General features: G+C 34.6%; 1 protein-coding gene across 3 annotated transcripts in view; it reads left to right on the top strand.

The window, feature by feature from the left end:
• The first annotated feature begins 14,436 nt into the window (after window positions 1-14,436).
• LOC128232784 (Fanconi anemia group J protein homolog) overlaps window positions 14,437-23,734 on the top strand; it is a 50,754-nt gene continuing 41,456 nt past the window's right edge. For 2 of the 3 annotated variants that reach the window (XM_052946516.1, XM_052946514.1), the window contains exons 1-6: window positions 14,437-14,486; window positions 15,065-15,244; window positions 15,601-15,748; window positions 16,429-16,518; window positions 16,923-16,993; window positions 17,983-18,095. In XM_052946516.1, the coding sequence (XP_052802476.1) occupies window positions 15,143-15,244; window positions 15,601-15,748; window positions 16,429-16,518; window positions 16,923-16,993; window positions 17,983-18,095 (524 nt within the window). In that variant the 5' untranslated portion in view covers window positions 14,437-14,486; window positions 15,065-15,142. Of the gene's footprint in view, window positions 14,487-14,676; window positions 14,812-15,064; window positions 15,245-15,600; window positions 15,749-16,428; window positions 16,519-16,922; window positions 16,994-17,982; window positions 18,096-23,734 lie in introns of those variants that run through there. The other variant, XM_052946515.1, reaches the window with a different exon arrangement.

The raw sequence follows: 23,734 nt of genomic DNA on the forward strand, positions 1-23,734 counted from the left end.
ATAAATAATTCTATGAGGCATAATTAATTGGTTGCGAAAATATGCACAGACAATCAAACTTATGTTTTCCGGAAGGAAAAGTATTCTGGCGAAAGCTCCAATTGAACTCGGTCCGCAAGATCTATACCAATTTAAAAACAGTCTTTTAGACCTCTTTATGGAGACAACTGACAATACAGGGTCATTAAAAAGTAATTAATTGTTAAATGTCATTTCACTGGAAGAAGAGTTATCTCCCCTGCCTCATGTACATTAATATTATAAAAGAGATTTTTGTCAGTCAATTTCCGCACGTTATGTATTAAGTGTAACGAAAGAAAGTACCTTGGTTCCCGACGAAGATTCTTGACATGATGAGCATGCAAAGCCAACTGCAAGAATAATTTAACTGCTTGGACCATAGTTAAAGAAAAAAAATCTTTTCTGGCACAATAGTTCGAGAACTACTCCACTGTGAGGTTAGTTTTAGTTCTTTTTTTCCAAAAGAGTTTTAGAATTGAATAACTTTCCTCGCCAAGGTAAAGTGGGACCAACAACCAATTTGTAATTATCTAATCTTGTGAGATATGATATCTCGGTTTAAAACTACATAACACTTGGTGGTGGTGGTGTTAGTAGTTTATACTCCGGGTCCCGGCGTGAGCACATTGAAGGGTCCCAGAGTGACAGTTCAACCACCGCACACCTATCCTGGGCGGTGAACCAGTACTAGGTGCCTTCACTTCTGCAAGGAACTGACAACTTCTGTACATGTATGCCAGGGGCAGTGGTACAGCGCGAATGGTCGTAGAAAGGATTTCATAACCAATCACAACAGAAGTGACCTGGTCCGCCCGGGAATCGAACCAGGGTTGTCCGATTAATAGTCCAACGCTCTATCGACTGAGCTAACCGGGCGGACTTACATAACACTTGTATAATAGTTTTAGTTTTATAACCTGTTCATGGCATTTTGAATAAATGCCCTTTTTCATTCAATCTATGTGTTTGTTTGTTTTATCTTCATCCATAAAAGTTCGCATTGAACTGATTTCTTCGTTCGAATCTTTCTTTGGTCAATATATAAATATGTGTGAGTTATCCAAGGAAAGTACCAGCAACTGTCAAACAGAGAAGAGTGGCATTAGTTGTTCCAAAGCACACCTAAGGAATGCAAGTCACCGCCCACCAAACACAACGATGGTCGCCCCCACAAGATTGACAACCATCTCCCTATTTTACAGCCGCGTTCATGAGAGTTGCTAGGACATTTATTTCTTGTTGGGTGAATGTAAACATTTACATCGCCCGTATTTACACGCTGATGGTCAACGAGTAACAAGTTGTTGGCTAAAGTCGAGCCAAGCTCTGATAAAACTAACTTTATTTGGTGAATCTCGTCAAATTAATGCCAGAGTGTCAAACACAAAATGTCAATATCTTAAGTTTTTGGGCTATTAAAAAATACAGTTATAACTTCTTAGCTGAGCACTCCAAATTGTTATTATAAAGCCGTTGTAATAAATTATATTGTAGTGTATGATCTGAATTATCTGAATTAATTTATAAGTAATGCAACTCGTTGCAACTAATTAACAAAAAATACAGGTACAGGAGAAGAAAGCATTTTTTTTTAACAAAGGGCCTACTAGAACGTTAAACAGATACATACAAAGTAACACAACAACATTAAACAGCTTATCGGAGCTCCTCGGCCATCTTCCATCGAAAACAACCTCGGATGTATGCCGGTTCATTATTAGAAGTAGTTCGTTAAATTTTAAAAAATAGTATTAATTAGTTGTAGTGTTTAAGGTGTATTTTGTATGACTAAGTTTAAATTGATCGCAGTAAAGTGTTTTATTGTATAAATGATTAAGATTTCTAAGAGTAAAGTCATTACGTTTAACTGCAATATTGAAATTACTGAGTGATCTACTTGCTGCTGCAGTGTAGTTAAATGTAAAGAATTTTGACATTGTAAACTGTCCATATACACCCGAGGTTGTTTTTGATGGAAAATGGCAGAGGTGTTCCGAATTCAAAAACAGAGCATGCGTCAAAGTAGCTTTATTATTACTATTGGTGGTTACCATCTTAACATGGGGGTTTTGCTATGACAAAAACTTCGACCTGTCAAAATTTCATTACGCAACTGTGTATTTGCGTACTGTCAGCTACGCCCCCCTAGTCCTCGACTATGATGCCATTTTTAGCCATATTTATTTTTTCATTTTCCAAATTGATGTTACGCACGTGCGTTAGTTCGTAACGCTGGCTACGCCCCTGTTCGTAAATATGAATGTAAGTATGTAACCATTGAATCCTACATTCACAGTCGTGTTGCTTACCCTTACAGTAACCGTAACTGATGATCATAAAAAATAAACAAACCACATACAAAAAGATGAAAAGGGATTCCCATAAAACTAAACAAATAGTTTACTGTAAACTGTTAATTGTTAGCAAAATGAACGGGATATTTTCCACAAGCAAATGAGCTAACAAAATACAAATAACTGTTTACTAATGATTTATTTAATCACAAATATACTAATAGTGCACTTTATTAGTTAACTAATAATTTACGAGTCGTCTGTTATATTGTTTACATTTTTACTGTGATTAAGAATGAAGTACTAGGCCAAAAAAATAATAATTGTTTGTTTAGGGTAACCTTCCCAAAATTTCTAGGTAGGGTAGGTAGGTGTTTTTTTTTTATAAATCTGTCGTAAGTTCAGAGTGTTTTCTTGCACATGGCAGTCTTTCCTACACTACTGTCATTTCCTGACTTTGTTTTATCATATTAACAATAATTCTGATTAAAATCTGCATTTATCCGCCCTTCGTAACTCTCTATTCGCTAACGAATATTTTTTTTGCTCAGAAACGGACAAAAATGGTTAGGGTCGGCGCATTTTTATAGGTAGGGTCGGGTTACCCGAAACGGACATATTTTTTTAGGCCTAAGAACTAGAAATTACAATTGTTGTTTTTAATTTCTAAAAATAGATCTCGAAATGCATGCAATCAGTCACACATTTATAAACAATCAATTGCAAGATGAACAGAACAGAACATAACAGAACAGACATTTTATTAAGACTTATTCTAACGACTTACGTGCATCGTCTAATCACATAATAATTCACTTAAATATTTCATGTGCATGTACAAGTTAAGTTTTAAAGTTGAACAAATATTTGTGTTACAGAAGCCTTTATTATGCAATGATAATTAACTAATATAAGGTATAAATTTGTAAACGCAGTAATGTAACAGCTTAATGAAAAGGTTGTAAAAGAGGATGAACAGAATTATGTAGCATTGTTACCGATACATAGCGATTCCTTAACGTATTTAGAGAACTTAATAAGTTCAAATTTATTAACAGTGTTTAATAGTTGATGACTGAGAGCATTCAAAATGTAGCTAAACAAAGCAACCAGAAGGAAAACAATTACCTTTTGTGATTCATTCATTTACTGTTGTTTTTCAGTTAAAAACCTTCTTCTAAAATTCGTTTTACATTGGTGACCTTGACTTGCATGTGACCGAATTAATGGTAAAATTTATTCCAAGGGTAGTAACTATCCGTTGTCAAGCATAAGGATAACTTACTATACTGTCTGTTTTCACTGTACATAGCGATTATAAATGCAAATATGTTTTGGTCTGGTACAATATTGCGGAAGACAATATGTTTAAAAAATATGTATTGTTTAAAATTTGAACGGATACACTTAAACGCAAAGTCCTGCGATATTTCGAATGCATATATATGTGTAAAATGCACAAAATTACAATGCATTGTGTCCCTTTAATAATGTGCTATTTAACTAATCAATCGGAACACCTCGGCCATTTTCCATTGAAAACAACATCGGATGTTTGCCAGTAGAAGTAGTTCGAAAAATCTTAAATAATAATATTAATTAATTGTAGTGTTTTAAAGTTTTATTGTATATCTAATTTTAAATTGATTGACAGTGAAGTGTATTATTTCATAAATAATTAAGATGCCCAAGGGTAAAGTCATTAAGGTTTACTACTAAATTAAAATTACTACGCGATCTACTTGCAGCGTAGTTAAACGTAAAGAATTCTGACATTGTAAACCGTCCGTATATTTCGAAGGACTATTTGATTTTAATCAGATTCTACTTCAGAGACTACTTAAAAAAGAAACAATCGCTCTTGGCCAGCATCTTATTTTATTTATAGCACCTCAATTATAACTTAGTGTCGCAACTATTAACATGGAAACTTCATCAGAAAAATAATTATGACAGTTGGCATATAATTCAAATTTGTGTGCATTTAAGGACGTGTCATATTTATTAAAAGTGAAACGGATTTAACAAGTGAAATGAATTAATCTATTGTTACGATTTCGTAGAAAGTTGGTCTTCAATTAAGCAAAATTTAGTAAACTGAATTGTGAGAATTAAGGTGTAAATGTCAACGAAAGCGAGACACATATAATTGATTACGCAATAAATGTTTAAAGTGCTGTACATTTTTTCGTTAACCATGAACATTGAATGTGTCATGAATGGGAAAATCTATTAAAAACTGACATGAAACGTGGACTTTCTTGATTCATTAAGTTGATAGTATACGAGAGTTGTTAATTTAGACGACAATGTTATTTGTTTCATGAGAATGAAGTTTGAGTCACTATAAAACATTGTAATTACTATAAAGTCGCTGTCACTTTTTTAGATTGCATCAAGTGAAGTTACATTGTTTCTAATTAAAATCACCACAAAAAAATCTTAGTTTGCATGTTTTGAGAGATCGACACGTACTTTAGACATTTAACATATAACATGCAGAGTAATGCATGCATGCATACTGTACACTAACGGATCCAGGAGGGAGGGGGCCTAAAAACGTCCAAGTTTACTTTTTATTTCAATATAGAAGAAAAAAAAGTAATAAAATACGACCAAAATGAAACATTCCAAACTAGAAATTGTTAATCCTTTCTTAAGGGTTTATCCCAAAACAACACTGCAAACATTTTAAACCGTATAAATTTCGGTTCTGAGGGAGGGATGCAAGTCTAAGCTTAAGCCCCTAATTAAGTTACGCCCCCTGTAACGTCAAATCCTGGTCCGCCCCTGGTGAACATATATTCATTTAAAACCCATCATAAATGAACACGCAATATAAATTGCAAAATACATTAGACCCTATTCCATTCCATGAAATACGGCCGTTTTCCACCTTCCTGACGTCACTTCATCATTACGCGATGTTAAAATGACGTCATAAAACAAAATAGTGCGTCATGAGATTGACATTATTATGAAATCATGCGTCTTATCAATTATAGTTCTGATTATTATCAGTAATATACATAATACAAGGTTCATAGTGATGCATTTTGATCCGTAATGTCGTATTCGACTCCTGTCGATTTTCTAGTCTCATTGGGAAGGTGCCTCGTGAAATTCGATTCTGAAAAAGTCCACTCGAGTCGATGACAACATCCCAGATCCATAAGCACTATTTGTTGTTGTTGTTGAGTTTATAAAGTTCTGCCCGCACCTCTTGTTATGGCTACATTATGGCTTGACTCCGTCACATCCCCAAGTGTGACATAAACAAAATTTTGAATCAAAATTATGGGATATTCGCCAAAGGAGTAGTTTTGTATCCAAAATGCCGCGAGATCTGCGATGAATGACATCCATTGTAGTTCAACAGCAAACGCACTACTTTCTGAAAACTTTATTATATATCATTAATATTGGATGTGTCCCAGACTATTGACCAATCAGGTGGCTTGATTTCCATTTGATAGAAGTGTATATTTCATATGGAAAGTCACGTCAATGATACACGATACAATATAAGTCCCATGGACTCTGTCTACCTAGATCTAGGATCGGTTTTTGATGTTGAACCAGATTCAATAAAGTGTTGTTGTTTTTTTTTACTTTTTTACTAAATAAACAGAGTGTCTATGTTGAATGTCAAGGCAACGATTTGAAGCTGAAATAGAACTTAACATTGATTCTGCCTATGTTAGAATCAATAATATGGGACATCATCTAGACGGTTAGAAGTCACATAGCTATACCAGAGTTTGAACTTATTTATACATATTTTGGAAAAGCTTTCAAGAGTGAAGGTAGAACTCACATGGTCTACTTTAGTAGAAATTTCAATCTAATTGAGATATTTATCAATATGATTGATTGCACAAAGGCAGAGTTATTGAAACTTCATTTTTAAAATATATATTTTTCTTGACTTTCTATATAAAATAGCCATTTCTATTTATTGATAATCCATCCAACTGACTGGACAATTATCTAGGAAATTATCTTAAGCTGCCACTGATGACTTAGAAAACAACCTACATGTTCAGCCAATGAAACTGCAGATCATTAAGTAATATGCTTAATCGTTAAGAATTTCAACTTTCGCGGGTTTTTAAGGTCCGCCCACTGCCACTCATACGATACACAATCCCTGCGTCAGATTTTGCGATGGCAATGTATCAGCCAATGAGGTTGTATTCTAAGTCAGTTAGATGACCTGAATTAAACTCTTTATGATCGCTACGGTTACTCAGCCCATTGTTAATAAATATGATTTTAATATATCTCAAATAACTATTACTTAACGTAAAATTAAATTAAAACAAAATACAAACATATACCCCACAGTGCATTTCCGCTTTGGCCCATGACCTTCGGAAAAAATGCCTTTATGTTTAAGTACAAAACGATTTTGGGCTAATACAGCGATAATTATGTACACCCGGTATGAATGGCAGAGCGTTTTTTTTTATTGAAGGTTTCTCTTTATTCCAGCTGGAATGAATTGCGTGTACTTTAACCAGCCCAGTTAACTGCGTTCATATCCCCGATGATGACATCAATCACGCAAATCATTACTTCTATTTACACCAATAATTCATTATTTACTATCAGAATTGTCAAAAAATTACTTAATTTCATTTAAGAAAACCTATCAGTAATTCTTTCTCACCCATTCTGTAAATAGAACGACCCGATCGTAATCAGAGAGTCAGACGGACGGACGGACAGACAAGACAGGCAGGCAGACAGGCAGGCAGGCAGGCAAGTTGGCAGGCAGGCAGGTAGGCAGACAGACAGGCAGACAGGCAGACAGTCGTAAACATGTAATTTAACAAATTTTCTTGACAAAATTAAGAAAATATAAACACACATATAAATATTCCGTATGGTCACAACGATGCACGGCCTAAATAAAGAAGGTATAAAAAAGACGGGAAAATAAACAACTTCATATTTGACTTTTAACGTACAATTGAAACGCTAGTGACAATAATCTTATAGAAAATCATAAATTAACACTTTTGAACATGTTGACTCCAGTTTGTTTGTGGCTTGCTTACCGATTAAAACAATAACAAGATAAACATGTTTCAATGTATATCTATACGCGATCCGAGTATATCCAACGATGTTGCGTCCATCAGATGATTGCCGAAAGGCAGTTCATTTCAGGAATTGAAGATGAGGTGTATAAATATATAGAAATCATGTGTTTTTATACCATGATCTTTCGACCACCGTTCAGAGTGTAAAACGTGTAGTACACCGCTTTTCTAACGGTATGGAAATAAGAAAGTGTTATTTTCAACAGTTTCTAGCACAAGTTGGTTCAAACGTACGTTGACAATTATGAGCGAACATCTAAAAGAAATTTCCGGATCAAAGACTACAAAAACCTAGCACCTTCCCGTAAAGATAAGCGATCAAGGACGTTCGTGCTATTTCCTTTACATAAATGTCTCCCATGAGCGGATTCTATCACTCTTCTTACACCGGCGCTGATTGGTCGAGACGATAAAATTGTCTGACAGCAGATAAGCCTTATAGGCTGTGTGGTCTCACAAAGACGTCTAAATATAAGGCTAGAAACAAGCGCAGATGAAGGCGAACAACATTCTTGTGTATTGTTAGCTAACGATGACTAGCCTGACTTCTCTGAGTTAGACTAGAAATATTTCGCTTTCTCGCTTCTTCTGCTACACAAGTCACAGTCTTTCCCGCCAAATTTCAATAACTGTCACAGCAGACGACATTCCAACCAATAAGCGTCAGAAAGATGGCGTCAAGGTGCAAGAGACGCTCATTGAGATGGTAAAGATGTCTCCAACCGAGTATTCCGAGGGCTTATCAGCATTTTATCTAAATTGTTGAATTGCATGTTCCGTGCTCGTTTTAGCATTCGGCGCTTAGCATTATGTCATTATTGTTAACGTGATTAAGACATGGAAAAAACTCATGTGTGGTTTTGCTAATTTTGTCGTAAGCAATCTATTTCGGAGTTAGGCCTTGAGTATTTTAGGGTCATTAAGTTATATTAGGAAGCGTACGTACTGACACAAGTATTGCATGGTCGGTAAAAGCTTTGATTCAGTGCAAAAAGATCGATTCAAAAGAGTGAATTCAAAATAGTGAAATGATGTCCTTTGATTTTCTTTTAAGCTGCACTCTCACAAATTTTGACATTTCTTTTGTCAGGAATAAGCCAATTTATGCTTTAATGTCTGTCAACCAGTGATATTGAAGACTCCTGACAAAAGATCAGATCGCAGTTTTTCATATTAACGTTCGAACATTGATGTTTTATGGCTAGAAGGTTTGGCAATTTTAACATTTTAAGCAGTTTTCCAAACAATTGGGATACGTTCTATTTAAGGTTTTCTTATGTGACTGAATTAAAGGCATTTGTGTCGATATCTGATGAATCCGAGACAAAAAATGATATAAAAGTCAAAACTGTCAATCTGTGAAGTGTAGCTGTAAGATCAACTGCCCATTGGAAATCTTAGTATACTGCTTTTCTCTTTATATAATTATAAATTATATAATTATCATATAATATATATGAGTACCCACACAATATGCATTTATAAATGTATACACAAGAAAGAAAAAAAAATGTTGAATACTAGTATATTTACATATGACTTGTAATTATCCTAGGTGAAGGACGATGGAAGGACGGAAGGAAGAAACACCTTGTTCCATGAAGTCGTACACACGTGAAAAAGAAATGAAGTGTGGAGTGGTGCTATTTGAGCCTTAAATGTTCGCGCATCAATCCTTTGTAAAGTGGCGAAACTCCCATTGTTCGGACAATATAGTCGTCTACGTTAGAGGTCAAGCGCCTTATAATGTATTACTTGCACAAGTAGCACTCAACAATTTCAATACAACAAATAAATCAAACGATAGGGAACGAAAATTTTATTAGCTTTCATAAATATTTGCAAAACATTAACCACTATACATACTTTAACATCTCGCCAAGTACTGATAATCTCGTCACCTGTCGCGAGAAACAACAAAACTCGAGTGTCCTCCTCAGTCGAACACGCCCAAAGACAAACAAGTGCGCCCAATAATTATTCAAGTGTTTCATTTTTCCGCAGTTTTATTAACGATTAAAACTTTCATACGCGACAGGTGAAATCTCATTGTTGAGTGCTTTCACCGTATCATATTTTAATTCATGATCGAATATTTATTGAGATCTTTATTCACAGACATTGAAGTATGATGGTAAACATTATCCTTTCTAGACATGGGTGCGTGTCTTTCATAATACGTATATAATGCTAATCAGGCGAATATAAACATAAATGATCATAATAATATCGCTTCGGGTGCAGAAGGTCGCGGGTTCAAATCCCAGTCGCGTCAAATCGAAAGACGTTAAAATACGGTTCTTGTAGCTCCCTTGCCTAGAGCTCGGCATTAAAAGGGTTATACTTGGAAAATGAGGTACTCAGTAGAGGAGAGTTGTATCCCGTGTATATGTACTTTAACCGAGCAAGTTAAATAACTCAAAGAGCTAGGGTATCGCACCGGGATCTCCTGTACAGTATATCACTCTGTTTCTTCAAGTTTTTTTTAAATATCTGGATTTGACTGGGAATTACATACTTCTATCTCATGTCATTAGGGCATTCAAACACAATTTAAGTCGTGATGTCGCCACGGCAGGGTCAAGCCAAAATGCAGCCAAAATGCGAGGGAAGATCTTGATAAACTCAAATAAACAAACAGACATCACACAATAATATCCTAAACCAGAAGGCAAATGAAAGCATTCAGTGTTCACTCTTAAGTGGAACTTTTGGCGCAATATTACTTCATGTACATACATAATTTTGTGGTTAAAATACCGCTAAACCACATTTAGGCATTACCTCCTTTTTATGACCACCCTCCCACCCATTACAACATAAAAATCAAACATATGTCAATTAAAACTAGATGTATCCATTCTAGACAAGCTGCCGGCCATTGGTTGCTCTAGATGTACTACATCTGATTATAAACTTATAATATCGTCCACTTACTCATCATAATGCTCAACATGAATATGATGACATTTGCCAAAAATCCCCTTAAATATGGAAATACGGCTAGGCGCCGCGCTGGACAGGATATGGTTGCGTGTCATTACCGACGGCGACTGCCACAAGTTCATCAATAAACATATCAGTCACTCGCTTGATGTCAACCTTACAAGTGATGTGTTAAAAGGTATGAACTAAGTCAACCCAACAAGAGCGAGATTTTGTTTTATATACAAGGGAGATAACACTCCACTAGTTTAAGGATTCTTTTTTCACACAGTTGCAGTTTATGCAAGTATGTTTTGCCCTATGTGTTGGGGTAGGCGGTCACACCCTTGATAAATAATCGACATAATGTCTAAATCCTACTCATGGAGCAAAGAAATTTGTCAACTTGGGTCGGAGTGGTTCCAGACATAAAAAACCTTTGAAAAAAACAACCTCACATATAATTTGTATACTCACACGTACATGTCATCTAACATAAATATAGTAAATACTCACATACATGATAAAATGATATTAGAAATTTGTCATGTTTGGACAATATAATTGCCAGTCGTTTCACCATGTGATTGTCTAGGTGTCGACGTCTACATGAATAAATTTGGTACCAATTAGAGGGAAAATAACATATATAACTTGTGATTTTCTGCTAGCGAGGAATGAGTTAGAAGTGAACACACTTTACATCCACATCTAAATATCTTAGGAGCATATTATAAACCACCAAGTATGTCAAAAGATAAGTTATCATCTGAATGAAGCAAACATTATAGATAAATGCAGTTCATTATATAGTCGTTTCACCCTAATAGGGTATCTTAACTTTAATCAAATGTGCCAAACCAAAAGCATACCTTTAAGTGATATTTGTGACATATTTAATCTAAGATATATAGTCAAAAACCCAACCTGTTTCATCAAAAATGCAAAACCTTCAATTATAGATGTCATATGAACTGATAAGCCTACAGTCTTTGGGATTTTATTTAACTTCAACAGTGGTATACCTAATATGATTGGCTTCCAGCTGAATGCCGAGTTTCAAAACGTTGAACCAAAGTAGTGTTCATATAGGAGCTACAGAAAAGTTGATGCTAATGTTTTAATCATGATTTACACTCCCGTCTGAATAGTCTAGACACAGACATAGATGATATCAATTAACCATATAATGATTTTAGCACAGCTTTTATAGACATTGCAAACAAACACGTTCCAGTCAAACAAAAACGAACACTAGAAAAGCCAATACCAAACATGAATAAAACCCTTAAACATGCTATTTTCAAGAAATGCCGTTTCAAAATATTTACAATATATAAAAAAGAAGGAACTGGGAAAACATCCGCAAACAAAGAAATCTTGTCATCAGGCTTAAAAGGAAATCAATGAATAAATATTTTCTAGAAAGAGTCCTTGAAGGATGCAAAACCAAATCGTTTCGGGCAACCGTAAAATCAATCTTAACAAAAAAGGTACAATCATAAATAAAGATGTATTTATATGTGAAAAAACAAACAAACAAAAGCAATGTAGTAATAACTAATCAATAAGAGTTGTGTACTATATTCAATGATTTCTTTGTAAATGTGGCTAGGGATATTGATAAGGATTCCATTGACATAAATGAGGACCTTCCTAGCTTAACGTTAATAACAACTAATCTGAATGTGATAAGAAACTCAGTTTAAAACCGATATATACGTACATCTTTTATCAGTAAACAAATACACGACATGTCAGCAAAAAGGCTATTAGTGGTGATGGCATACCTGCCAGACTACCTAATTCTTTAAAAAGATTCAATTGTTCGACCAAATGCAGATATGATTCTAATTGTTCATCTTCAGTATTTTCTGAGAATCTAAAGCTGGCCCAAGTGACTCATATCCACAAAGAGAAGAACAACACATTAGGCAAAGGGTATATCATGCCAGTCAGCATTCTCCAAATAATGTCCATGGTATTAAAAGAGCTATAAACACTCAGCTTACAGAGTTCTTTGGCCACCATTTTAATAGCTCACTTTCAGCTTGATATGGCTGTCAAAGTGCCCCACACCCTTAACATTACTGAAGACTCAACAAAAATATCTTGATGATAATAAGTATATTTATGAGTACTCTCTTAAAAGTAAGAGTTGAGTTCATTTGTTTCGAGTAATTGACAGACAAGGGTTGGAATTGAAAAATGTCATTTATTCACATTAAATGACGTACATCGTTAGAGAACGAACGATATACATGTCCGAAACAAAGTTGGAGGTAAATTAAACAATTATGCCAGCCATCCATGGACCTTTCTAAGGCATTTTAGTGTCTGTCCCACATCCTCTTACTGATGGAACTTGGTTATGGTTATGGTTTAACTGAAAGTGCACTGACACTCATTGCTGATAACTTAAGGAATCGCAAACAATGTGTGAAACAATAACTAGTCCGTTCAAACATATTTCGAAAGGAGTACCACACGGATCTATCTTAGGCCCTGTTCTGTTAAACGTATTTATAAATGACATCTTTAACTTAACACATTAAAGCAATTTGTATAATTATGCAGACGATAATACCCTGTCAAACAGCTACAAAAAACACTCAAAAAAAAACGTCCGCACTTAAGAGTCTGATAGTAATACAGCTATATACAATGGAGCTCAGATAATCACATGAAGGCAAAATCTAAACAATTCCAAACCATTGCCATTGTAAAGAAAACCAAGGACCAAAAGATAACTTTTAATCTTAATTAGTTAATGATATAAATATTAAATGGACAGTGTTTTAGGTGTCACAATATATTTAGGATTGAAATTTGATGTACATACTATTTAATATTTGTAAGAAAGTCTTAAGACAAATAATGTTTTAAAGCGATTTTGCCACAACTTGTGTCGACTAGGCAAATTAAACATATACTTCTCATTTATACGTTCTCAATCATAAGAACTACGAACTATGGAAAGTAGTTGGATGCAACTTTTTGCTCTAGTGCACCTAGACTCTGGAATTCTCGCAACATTTTATGGAATATTTTTTTTAACGAGTTCAATTAAGAGTTTGGGGAGAGAACTGCAAATGTTTATTCTGCATGTGATTTCCACCTAGTGTTTTGTCACATTACATTGACAATTTTATATATGCTGCTGTTGAAAAATGTTTTTTGTGTGTTTTTTGGCAAATTTACTCACAAGTATTTTTGATTTTTTTTCGTATTAATATTATATATTATATTGTGTTATAATTTCAAATATTAAAATAAACAGGCTACTCTGTTTTTAGTGACTCCATAGGTTAACCGTTTATAGGTGGTGACTATAAATTCAAATTGTATTTGTAAAGAAAGGCCTCCGGCCCATAATACAACACATACAATACAAAGCATAAGATCTTTAGAGTTGTGATTCCTTAAAGACATTCATTTTTCCTTATCTTTTTGTTTCATTATTACATTTACAAAGAATGCTATATTTTTTATTCGGTCATCGTTTAGACTTTGCATAAGATTTATGAAGTTTTGGAAGTCTTGCCTACCCGTGTACCATTTATAGATATAAAATTGCCTTTCTTGGCTGAATTTGTTACATTGAAAGAATACATGAAATTCATCTTCTATACACATCTGATATCAAAATTAATTAAGCAATATCTACACTGTCTACTATAAATCCTACAGTTTTATTTTTTAATAAATTGTGATGCTTTCATTCCATAACAGATAATTCTGTGATTTTATAATTTGTTATTTTTATTACCTATAAGATTGTGTTCGTCAAGTACATTATTTTGCAATCATGATTGTTTATGTATTTCAAAATGAGTCTGAATGTGATGATAATCTATCAATTTATTATATTTTTTTCTATTCTTTTAATATTATTATTATAATGTCGTGTCGGTCAAAAGCTATACATGGCATAATTATGTAAACTGTAGTCCATAGTAAATATCGATTTGAATTGAATTGATATCAGCAGAGTTGAAAAAACAGTGAGATGTGCGATACGCTAGCTTTGATTATGTACCGAGTGCTACCATCGTGGCCGGGAAAATCCGATCGCTGACGGAAATTGCCGGAAAATTGTAAACAGAAATGCGCCAAATAGAAAATAAAGATGAAACAGGTACTTTTACTTAACAGCCTGGAACATGTTTTACACTTTTTATACATGTCATTTATAGTTTATTTAATCGTTTATTTCGGCATATTGCTTAAATTCATATGATTGAATTAACCAACATCTAAATATGCGGAAATGTCACACAATTTCGCGCTTTTAGTTTTTTTACTTTTTCGTCTGACTCTTAGTCATTCTAAAATGCCGTCCGGGCTTTTTTCATGATTGGTAGTTTAAAAAAAAAGCCTGTACGGCATTTAAGAATGACTAGTCTGACTCTGAGATCGAGACTGCCAAAGTTGTCATTGGCTATGCTCTGAGGTAGCTGGTGGTAAGTTTTTCAAGTTCTTTCAACAAGCAGGAGAGATAACAAATATAATCTCCAAGTTTAGCTTAAACAGACAAACCTTGCCTAATCCTATTCTACATGAGCAGTACACTTTCCCTGTTGCCCACTGTAATGAATTATTAAGGCATATTTGACAGTATTGTTTTACCACAAAGAATTAGACATTGATTGTGTTGTTCCAACATTGAACAACAATGAAACAGATGATAGTCACTAACAGTTTTTTTTTTTTCAGGAATCTTGTAGGTTACAGTAACAAGTCTAGAATTAGAGTTACGTGTTGCTTCGTTGAACGTTCTGCTTACCCAACACAATGGCAACATCAACTATGGATGAGCGCACTCTGACAATCAGTGGCGTGAAAGTTGTTTTTCCTTGTAAACCCTACCCATCACAGTTTGGGATGATGGACAAGGTCAGTATACTGATTTTTTGTTTGTTAGATAGTATATTCAAGCAAAGGTTCCCTTTTATACGTGTGTGGAAATTACAAGCAATGTGTATGCTGATTTGAGTTTTCCAGGAGCTTTGGCTAACGTCTCTTACGTTCCTGAACACATGATAATTTCTGCATGATAAAAATTAAGTATTGTTCGGGGGTAAGTGCAACACAGTTGTAACTCAGTGTAAAAATAGAGCTTTACAACAACCTTGTGCTAAAGCCTAAGCCCTCAAGTTTATTTCTTTGGCAAATTGGCATATACAGTATACATGTTATGACTTCTTTACATGCCTGCTGTTGACTGCTTTCATCTTTGAATATTCTTACAGGTTATAAAAGGACTTGAGAGAAAACAGAACAGCCTTCTTGAGTCCCCAACTGGTAGCGGGAAATCTCTAGCCTTACTGTGTGCTGCACTAGCTTGGCAGAATGCAATGTATGAACGTATAACAAAGGAAAACATTGCAGCTCAGGCTGGTAAGAAATACTTTGTGTTAACAGGTTAGGAATGATCATGCCAGATGCTGGAACTTCTGTTTTCTAAATCTTATTTTGACCAGGTCACCTCTTTCATCTTTACCACAATCACCATCAAATTTCACGTTGGTGTGATGTGATGGGCATATCTGTTTCGGTTGCAACTGCATTTTCAATTTGCCACACAAAGTTGTCTGGCCAAACATATGAGATCAAATGTACTTCAATGCATGGCCATGTAACATGTACTTCAACAAATTATTATGTTTATGTTTGAATTCCTGAATGATTCTGTATTGAAAAACAGTCATGAAAATAGCCTGTTAATTGAGGTCCTTCGTCTTACCTCTTTACCAGACTAGTAATCACTTACTGTATAACTAGTGTCCGAGGTTGGAGATGTCTGAGACTCTTAATTTTGAACTTGCAGGGTTCATGATTGTAGTCCTGGATTAATTCAGAAATCAGGATGAGCAGCTTTCAAGTTCAGTTATAAAGTTAGTTTTTTGCTTAGGTATATGAATTAAAAATAATAAGAAGCACTGAGCAGGGGTCTAATCCCCTTTCTCCCAATCAGGGTGTTAATCTCTCTTACTTGAACTTAATTTTAATGATTTTATGGAAATGACATTTGGGATTTTCGGACTGTTTATCATCCATGACTTATACCCGTATTTCAGATGACTGCTGTAAGCCTAAAGTGTGTCAATGTGGAAGCTCGAAAACTGAGAAAAAAGTGGAGTACTCACCAGAAGCGAAGCCACATAAAGGTTTGTACTTTTTGAGTTGATTGGATGGTAACTATACTTTGTAAATGGTAACTGAACTTGTTTGAGTTGATTGGGCAGTGACTGTACTTGTTCTTATAATATAACTTCATTGTTTAACTTTTGTGTCCATTTTATTTTTGCGAATACACATAGGATAACATTTAATACAAAGTTCATGAAGCAAGTAAGTTAAAGAAAAGCTAAAAGCGTTCTTTAAAGGTGACTCAACAAATTTAAGATTTGTTTCATCACATGACACATTCTTTGCCCTATAAAATGAAGATTTTACTTATTTTGTGCCAATCCCTTTACCAAAAAAGTGTATAATGGCTCTACTACACCATGAATATCCACTTTATGGGAATTCATTTATTGTATATATATATAAGGTATTTATATTCCAGTCAGTGATGAAGATGAAGATATGAGTGACGATGATTTCAGACCTGCGTCCCGGAAAACACCATCAAACAAGGTAAAAACAACCATGACCTGCCAATGTTACCTTGGTCAACATTACCATTGCCATATCAACCACCCGTGTAGCATTTTTGTTAATTGTACGCTTTTGGTGCTGCATCATACCGAAAGATGTTAAAAACTGGTAGCTGTAGCTTCTTTGCCTAGCGCTCAACATAAAATGGGTAGTCCTGTGAAAATTAGAGTACTCAGTACTGGTTTTAACCCAGGAAATTTGTATCCTGTGACAGTGTATTGATGCTTTACACTGGACACTTAAAAGAACCAAGAGGTGTCTTTTGAAAGAGATAAGGTATCAAACCAGGATCTCCTTTCACTTTGATTCTTCAACTGTGATAATATCTAGATGTGAAAAGATGTGGGAACTGCATTAACTACTATCTAGTGTCACTCATCAGTCATGGCATTTAAAAATGTAACGTTGTCAAGACAGAGTCCATAACGCAGGGATGACAATTTTCCTCTTTTCAGCTGATTTCCTCTTTTTCTGCCACAAAACCTTTAAATTAAAACGGTTGCCTTTTATCTGATCTATACAAAAAATGACTATTTGTATATAATAGGGATTCTCCTATTTTGTACTGGTTTCCTCTCTTTTTACAAGTTTGTGTTGGCATCCCTGCCAACACAGGGTAAATGGGCCTGGGCAAAACTAAATAAGCTCAAACAAACTACCACTACTCCATTCGGAACAGTGTAAACAATACTGAATGCTTTGTGTAATTTTGAATTTAAATTTTGATATTGTAGTCTGATAAGGGGTCGTGAAATTGTTCCTCACTAGGACAACCCTGAGTCACTTGGTCGCTGTCCCTCAAAATGAACACCAATACTGGGTTGTATCTAGGGAACCCACTCAATTTAGATTTTTACCTATAACCTTTAAGCTTTCGTCACAAACGAGCTCATAGCCTGTTTAACCTAAAAGTATGATATGATCATTAGTATGTAAGTATTTAGTGAAAAACCTACATTTTTTTTCAGACTGAGAGTAAAAGGCGAAGCCATGTGAGCATTTCATACGAGGATGAGGCCAAGGGGGATTGTGTGAATTGTATGTGTGGGGCTGACGAAGGACCACCAAGGAAAACACAAAAGTAGGTCTTAGTTTTTGAAATTGTTGAGATATTTCATCAAATCTTAGCCATTTAAGTGTCTCGATCACACATCGAACAGGGTGCTGCAAAAGAGGGACTTTGTTTGAGCTGTGAAGATTTGAACATTATGAATTTGACAGAAAATGGAAGAAACAGCGCCCTTGCATAACTTTTTACCTAAAACCCTAGTTATAGGAAGTTTGGAAGAATGTTCCTTCCCTCAGATGGGCTAGATCTTTCAAAATTGAGAGCTTGGAATTACAAAAAAGTTCATGATATCAGAAAAAACTTCCTTAAGTTAAGGCTTGGAAGTTCGAAATATTAAAACCTGGTGTCAATGGTTCTTTTACGGTACAGTACAGTCAACGAGTTAGACCCACTTTACTCGATCACTCTGAGGGTTAAAGTCGATGATAGCGGATTTCCTCGGAGGGTAATACTGTTACTCCTAGTGGTTGGTTTACCATCGAGTTTAATATAAATGAAAGCATTGGAAATCGTCTGATTTTATGTCCCTGCGGCGGAACTCGGTGTCTTATCAGATAAGCAGGTGGTTAAAAATAGCTATGACGTTTTAGGGAATTTTCCACAGAAAACGATTTATTAAAAGAAGGCCTTCAACCATGCGCTATGAACATTGAATGAGTGTTTGACCTCCTGATTTTCCGAAAATATGTAATTAGTAACCTAGCCTTTTTTGGTTGAAATTTGTTTATCAATGTACTCGGTCATTAGCAAAAAACACTTAATAAGATGCATGTGCAAATAGTGAAATGCTACTGCATTCTTGTGGTAAGCTAACTTCATGTAAAACGGGCAGATGAAAGAGAATAATAGCAATTTACTGGAGTTTACTGGAGCAATTTTATAATCGGTTGAAATTTTTAATAAAATAACTTTCGCGTAAATTATTACCAAGTGTCCGCAGAGTTTCATGGAGCGTCGGCGTCACCCCTTGGTTAACGTTTTGCATGCAAGCACACATAGGTTAATATCTCAGCAACTACTTGAGGTATTGCATTGAGACTTTATACAATGGTACTCAACCATCCAACCTACGTAATTAACCAAGTTTGATAACTCTACTTTGCATTTAATGCCAATAATAGGCCTTTATTATTTGACTTAGAAATTCTGGTTAAGGTTTTGCGTGCAAGCACACATAGGTTAATATCTCAGCAAATACTTGAGGTATTGCATTGAGACTTGATACAAAGGTACTCAACCATCCAACCTACTCAATTAACCAAGTTAGATAACTCTAGTTTGCATTTAATGCAAATAATAGGCCTTTATTATTTGACTTAGAAATTCTGGTTAAGGTTTTGCGTGCAAGCATACATAGGTTAATATCTCAGCAACTACTTGATGAATTGCATTGAGACTTGATACAATGGTACTCAACCATACAACCTACTTAATTAACCAAGTTAGATAACTCTAGTTTGTATTTAATGCAAAATAATTGCCCTTTATTATTCGACTCAGAAATTCTGGTTAAGGTTTTGCATGAAAGCACACATAGGTTAATATCTCAGCAACTACTGGATGAATTGCATTGAGACTTTATAAAATGGTACTCAACCATCAAATCTACTTAAATAACCAAGTAAGATAACTCTAGTTTGCATTAAATTCAAATAATGGCCCCATTTTTATTCAACATAGAAATTCTGGTTAAGGTTTTGCATGTAACCACTTTTAAGTCAATGCTTCAGCAAATACATCATGTATTGCATTGAAACTTTACACACAGGCTCCCAACCATTTATCCTTCTTATTTAATCAAGTAAGATAACTCTATCTTTTATATTATATAGTTTTTGCCCCTTTATTATGCGACTTAAAAATTCTGGTTAAGGTCTTGCATGTTAGCACACATAGGATAATATCTCAGCAACTACTTGATGTATTGCATTGAGACTTTATACAATGGTATTCAACCACCCAACCTAATTGAATAATCAAGTTAGATAAATGTGTTTTGCAAATAACGGCCCTTTATTATTACACTTAAAAATTCTGGTTAAAATTTTGCATACAACCACATTTATGTTAGTATCTCCGCACATCATGTATTGCATTGAAATTTAATCTAACAGTGATCCATGCATGGTTCGCCAAAATTTTTCAATCCTTACACTGAAAAGCGGCGGAATAGTCGAGCGCGCTGTCTCTGTGACAGCTCTTGTTTAATATCTGTTAATAACAGAGCTCTTATTTCAACTTGTGATGATGTTATACATGTAGCACTGGTAAGCATTTTATCATTGCCTGACCCTTAAAAACCTGAACGAGACCCTTTGACTGTTAACTTACATGTGGTACTGTCAGGGCTGTGTGTCATTGAGGTAGCTTTTATGTTGTTATTTGGCTGTGTTTCTAATGCTATAAAATGTGAATTTGTTATTTAAAAAATGCATCTTAAGAGTTTTTAAAAGAAATTTGAAACATGATCAAATTTGGTCAAAATTAGAGCTGAGGCTTCCATCTCTTATAGCATCACTTTAGGCTTTTTCTTAATGACTTTATCACTATGTCTCTTCAAGTGATACCCGTATTTACAATCAATACATATACATGTACATGTATAACAAACACAAATTTTGAGTGATAAACCTTTAACTACTATTTAAATAATGCATTTATGGAAAATATTAATTTCTGATAACGAGATTGTAAACATGTATTTAATAGCTGAAAGCGCACAAATATTAAATGACTCGGGGTTAGAAAGATTTACTGTTATAACTTTTGTCTCATAAAGTAGAAAACCTATGGTTTCTGCACCTTTCTTTCAAATTGAACACCTTATCCTTCATAAGGACCATTGTTTTAGATACTGATTCATCCTTTTCGGTAAATAAAAATAATTGTATAAATTGGGAGACTGCTTATATGGGAGTAAGAGATCATCTCCAACTTGACAATCTCTTCCAAAAATGGCTAAAATCATCCTGTGGTTAGCAAAGTGCATGGAAGTAACTGGTAGCAAGTAAAATTAATAGAACTCATGCAAAGGCGTAGGAAGTTCTACCAGCATTTGTACGGTAGTTGTATTGGGGAATACCATAGACTTGAAAGTTGTTCAAGTATTTTTTCCTTAATTTCAGACCATGCATGATCAATTGCGACTTGGGGGCTTTGTCCCTTCCTTGATGCCCCCCCCCCCCCCCCCCCTCCACAACAATGAGGGCAGTGGCCTTTGCTCAAGTTTAAGCAAGGTTTTAAAAAGGACAGGGTGATGTAGAAAAGGGAAAGGGTTGCTGAGGGAGAAAAGGGCACATTGTGTCAGTTGGGAAGAGTTTGAGCATTGCGATTTTCACAGAAAATGTTAGGCATTATGCTTAATTGAAATAATATTAAGTTTCAACTTCAAAATATGTCAAATATGTATGAATATATAACCTTAATTTAAGTTATAATTAAAACAAAAGGATTTTTTGATTACCTTAAATTGTTGGGTGTTTAATTTTACGAAGGCAAAGGGGGTGAGGGGTGCTCATGCTGGTCTCCAGGAGGGCAGAAGGGTGCTGCCAAAATAGGACGGCATACAGCATCCTTCCATAACTCTTTAGCTTAAACCCTACCTTTGTAGCGCCAAGACCCCTTTCTAAAATTTCATCATTGCAGGATTAAAGTGATTCAAAATCAATACATACACATGTAAAACAAACGTAAACTTTGAGTGATACACCCTCAAATATTTACTAAACAATACACTTATGGAAAATATTAATTACTATTAACAATATTATTACTGCAGCAATATTAAATGATTGGTGAATGCTAAAATATTTACTGCGATCAACTATGGTCTCATAAGGTAGCAATACCGTGTTTTCTGCACATTTCTTTCAAATTAAACTTGGTATCCTCTATAAGATCTATTGTTTTCGACATTTGTTCATCCATTTTGGTATGTTAAAACAATTGTATTTTATGTGTGAAATCTTAGTTTTGAGTGATAGTGCTTCTTTTAGGATTTGGCTGTGTTGACACCCTGTAATGAGGGTTTTACTTTGATATATTTAATTATGTTTAACATTCTTATAGCAGTATTAAAGTGATTTATCATTAATTAATCTCTTAGCAAGAAAAGCCACACACAGATATATAATTAATTGCATTGTTTAACACTTTTACTGTGATGGAAGTTCTTTATCTTGGTAATTAATTTCAATTGTTATATGAATGTATCATTAACCTGTATGTAGAGAATTTGATTTGTTATTTCTTTCATTCTGTAATGAGCTAGTGAATTTCTAGCAATGTTTCTGCATTTTGTTATTCTGAAAATATAAATTTCTCGTTAAGACCAACCGTTTTATACAGAAACCACCTTATAACATGGCTCTCGACCTGCTCATTTTGGGACCAAAATTTGGCCTCATACCCTTATCGTAAAATATCTTTTAATCCCTTGTGAGTTAATACTTCCTCTTATATTAAAATGTCAAAGGTTTCAACCAGGTCTATGTTATACACATTTTTTTAAGAAAAAAAGTTGTAGGATTGTGATAGCCTTAATGTTAATATTGTCAGTATTCATAAAAAAAACAAGCTTGACCAAAAACTGTAAAAGATATCCAAGTAAAACTTGGTACACATGTTGCCAGGGGCAATACTTGCATGTATAACATGGCACATAACTCTTGCTGTCGTAATTATTGAGAATGGAATCTCTCCTAAGTATGAAATCTATCATAGGTATGGAATTTCTCCTAGGTATGGAATCCCTCCTTGGTATGAAACTCTCCTAGGTTTCAAATCTTTCCTAGGGATGAAACTGCTCCTTGGTATGGAATTTAATTATCATAGGTATGAACTCTCTCCTTGGTATGAAATATCTCCTAAGTATGAAATATATCATGGGTATGGCATCTCTCCTAGTAGTGGTATGAAATCTTGAGTGGAATCACTCCTAGGTTTGGAATCTGTCATAAGTATGTAATGTATCATAGGTAAGAAATCTATCATAGGTATAAAATCTATCATGGGTATGAAATCTATCATAGGTATAAAATCTATCATAGGTATGAAATCTATCATAGGTATAAAATCTATCATAGGTATGAAATCTATCATAGGTATAAAATCTATCATAGGTATGAAATCTATCATAGGTATAAAATCTATCATAGGTATGAAATCTATCATAGGTATAAAATCTATCATAGGTATGAAATCTATCATAGGTATGGAGTCCCTCCTATATATGGAATCTCCTAGGTATGAAATCTCTCCTAAGTTTGTAATCTATCCTTGGTATAAAATCTTTGCTGCTAGGTATAAAATCGCTTATTCCTAGGTATGAAATCACTCGCTCATAGACCATGTATGAAATAATTCTCTTCTAGGTATGAAATCACTCGCTCCATCAGATGCTTTTAAAATATTAAATCAGAATCCGTCCATAGACCCCATTTGTGGACACATGAGCATACACACTAAGACATGTGTACTAAAGAGTGCTTGAACTGCACTGCAATAGCTTGCTTTTAAATTACAGCAAAAATATCTTTAAATTATTTTCTTGTTTACGATTATGCAACAATTATTTTAACACTGAATGAACATCATTATACTGCATGGTGTGGAAAATATCTTGGCAGCTTTAAAATGGCATCCTGATAAAA

Source organism: Mya arenaria, chromosome 4 (assembly GCF_026914265.1).
Source record: "Mya arenaria isolate MELC-2E11 chromosome 4, ASM2691426v1".
Lineage (NCBI taxonomy): Eukaryota > Metazoa > Mollusca > Bivalvia > Myida > Myidae > Mya > Mya arenaria.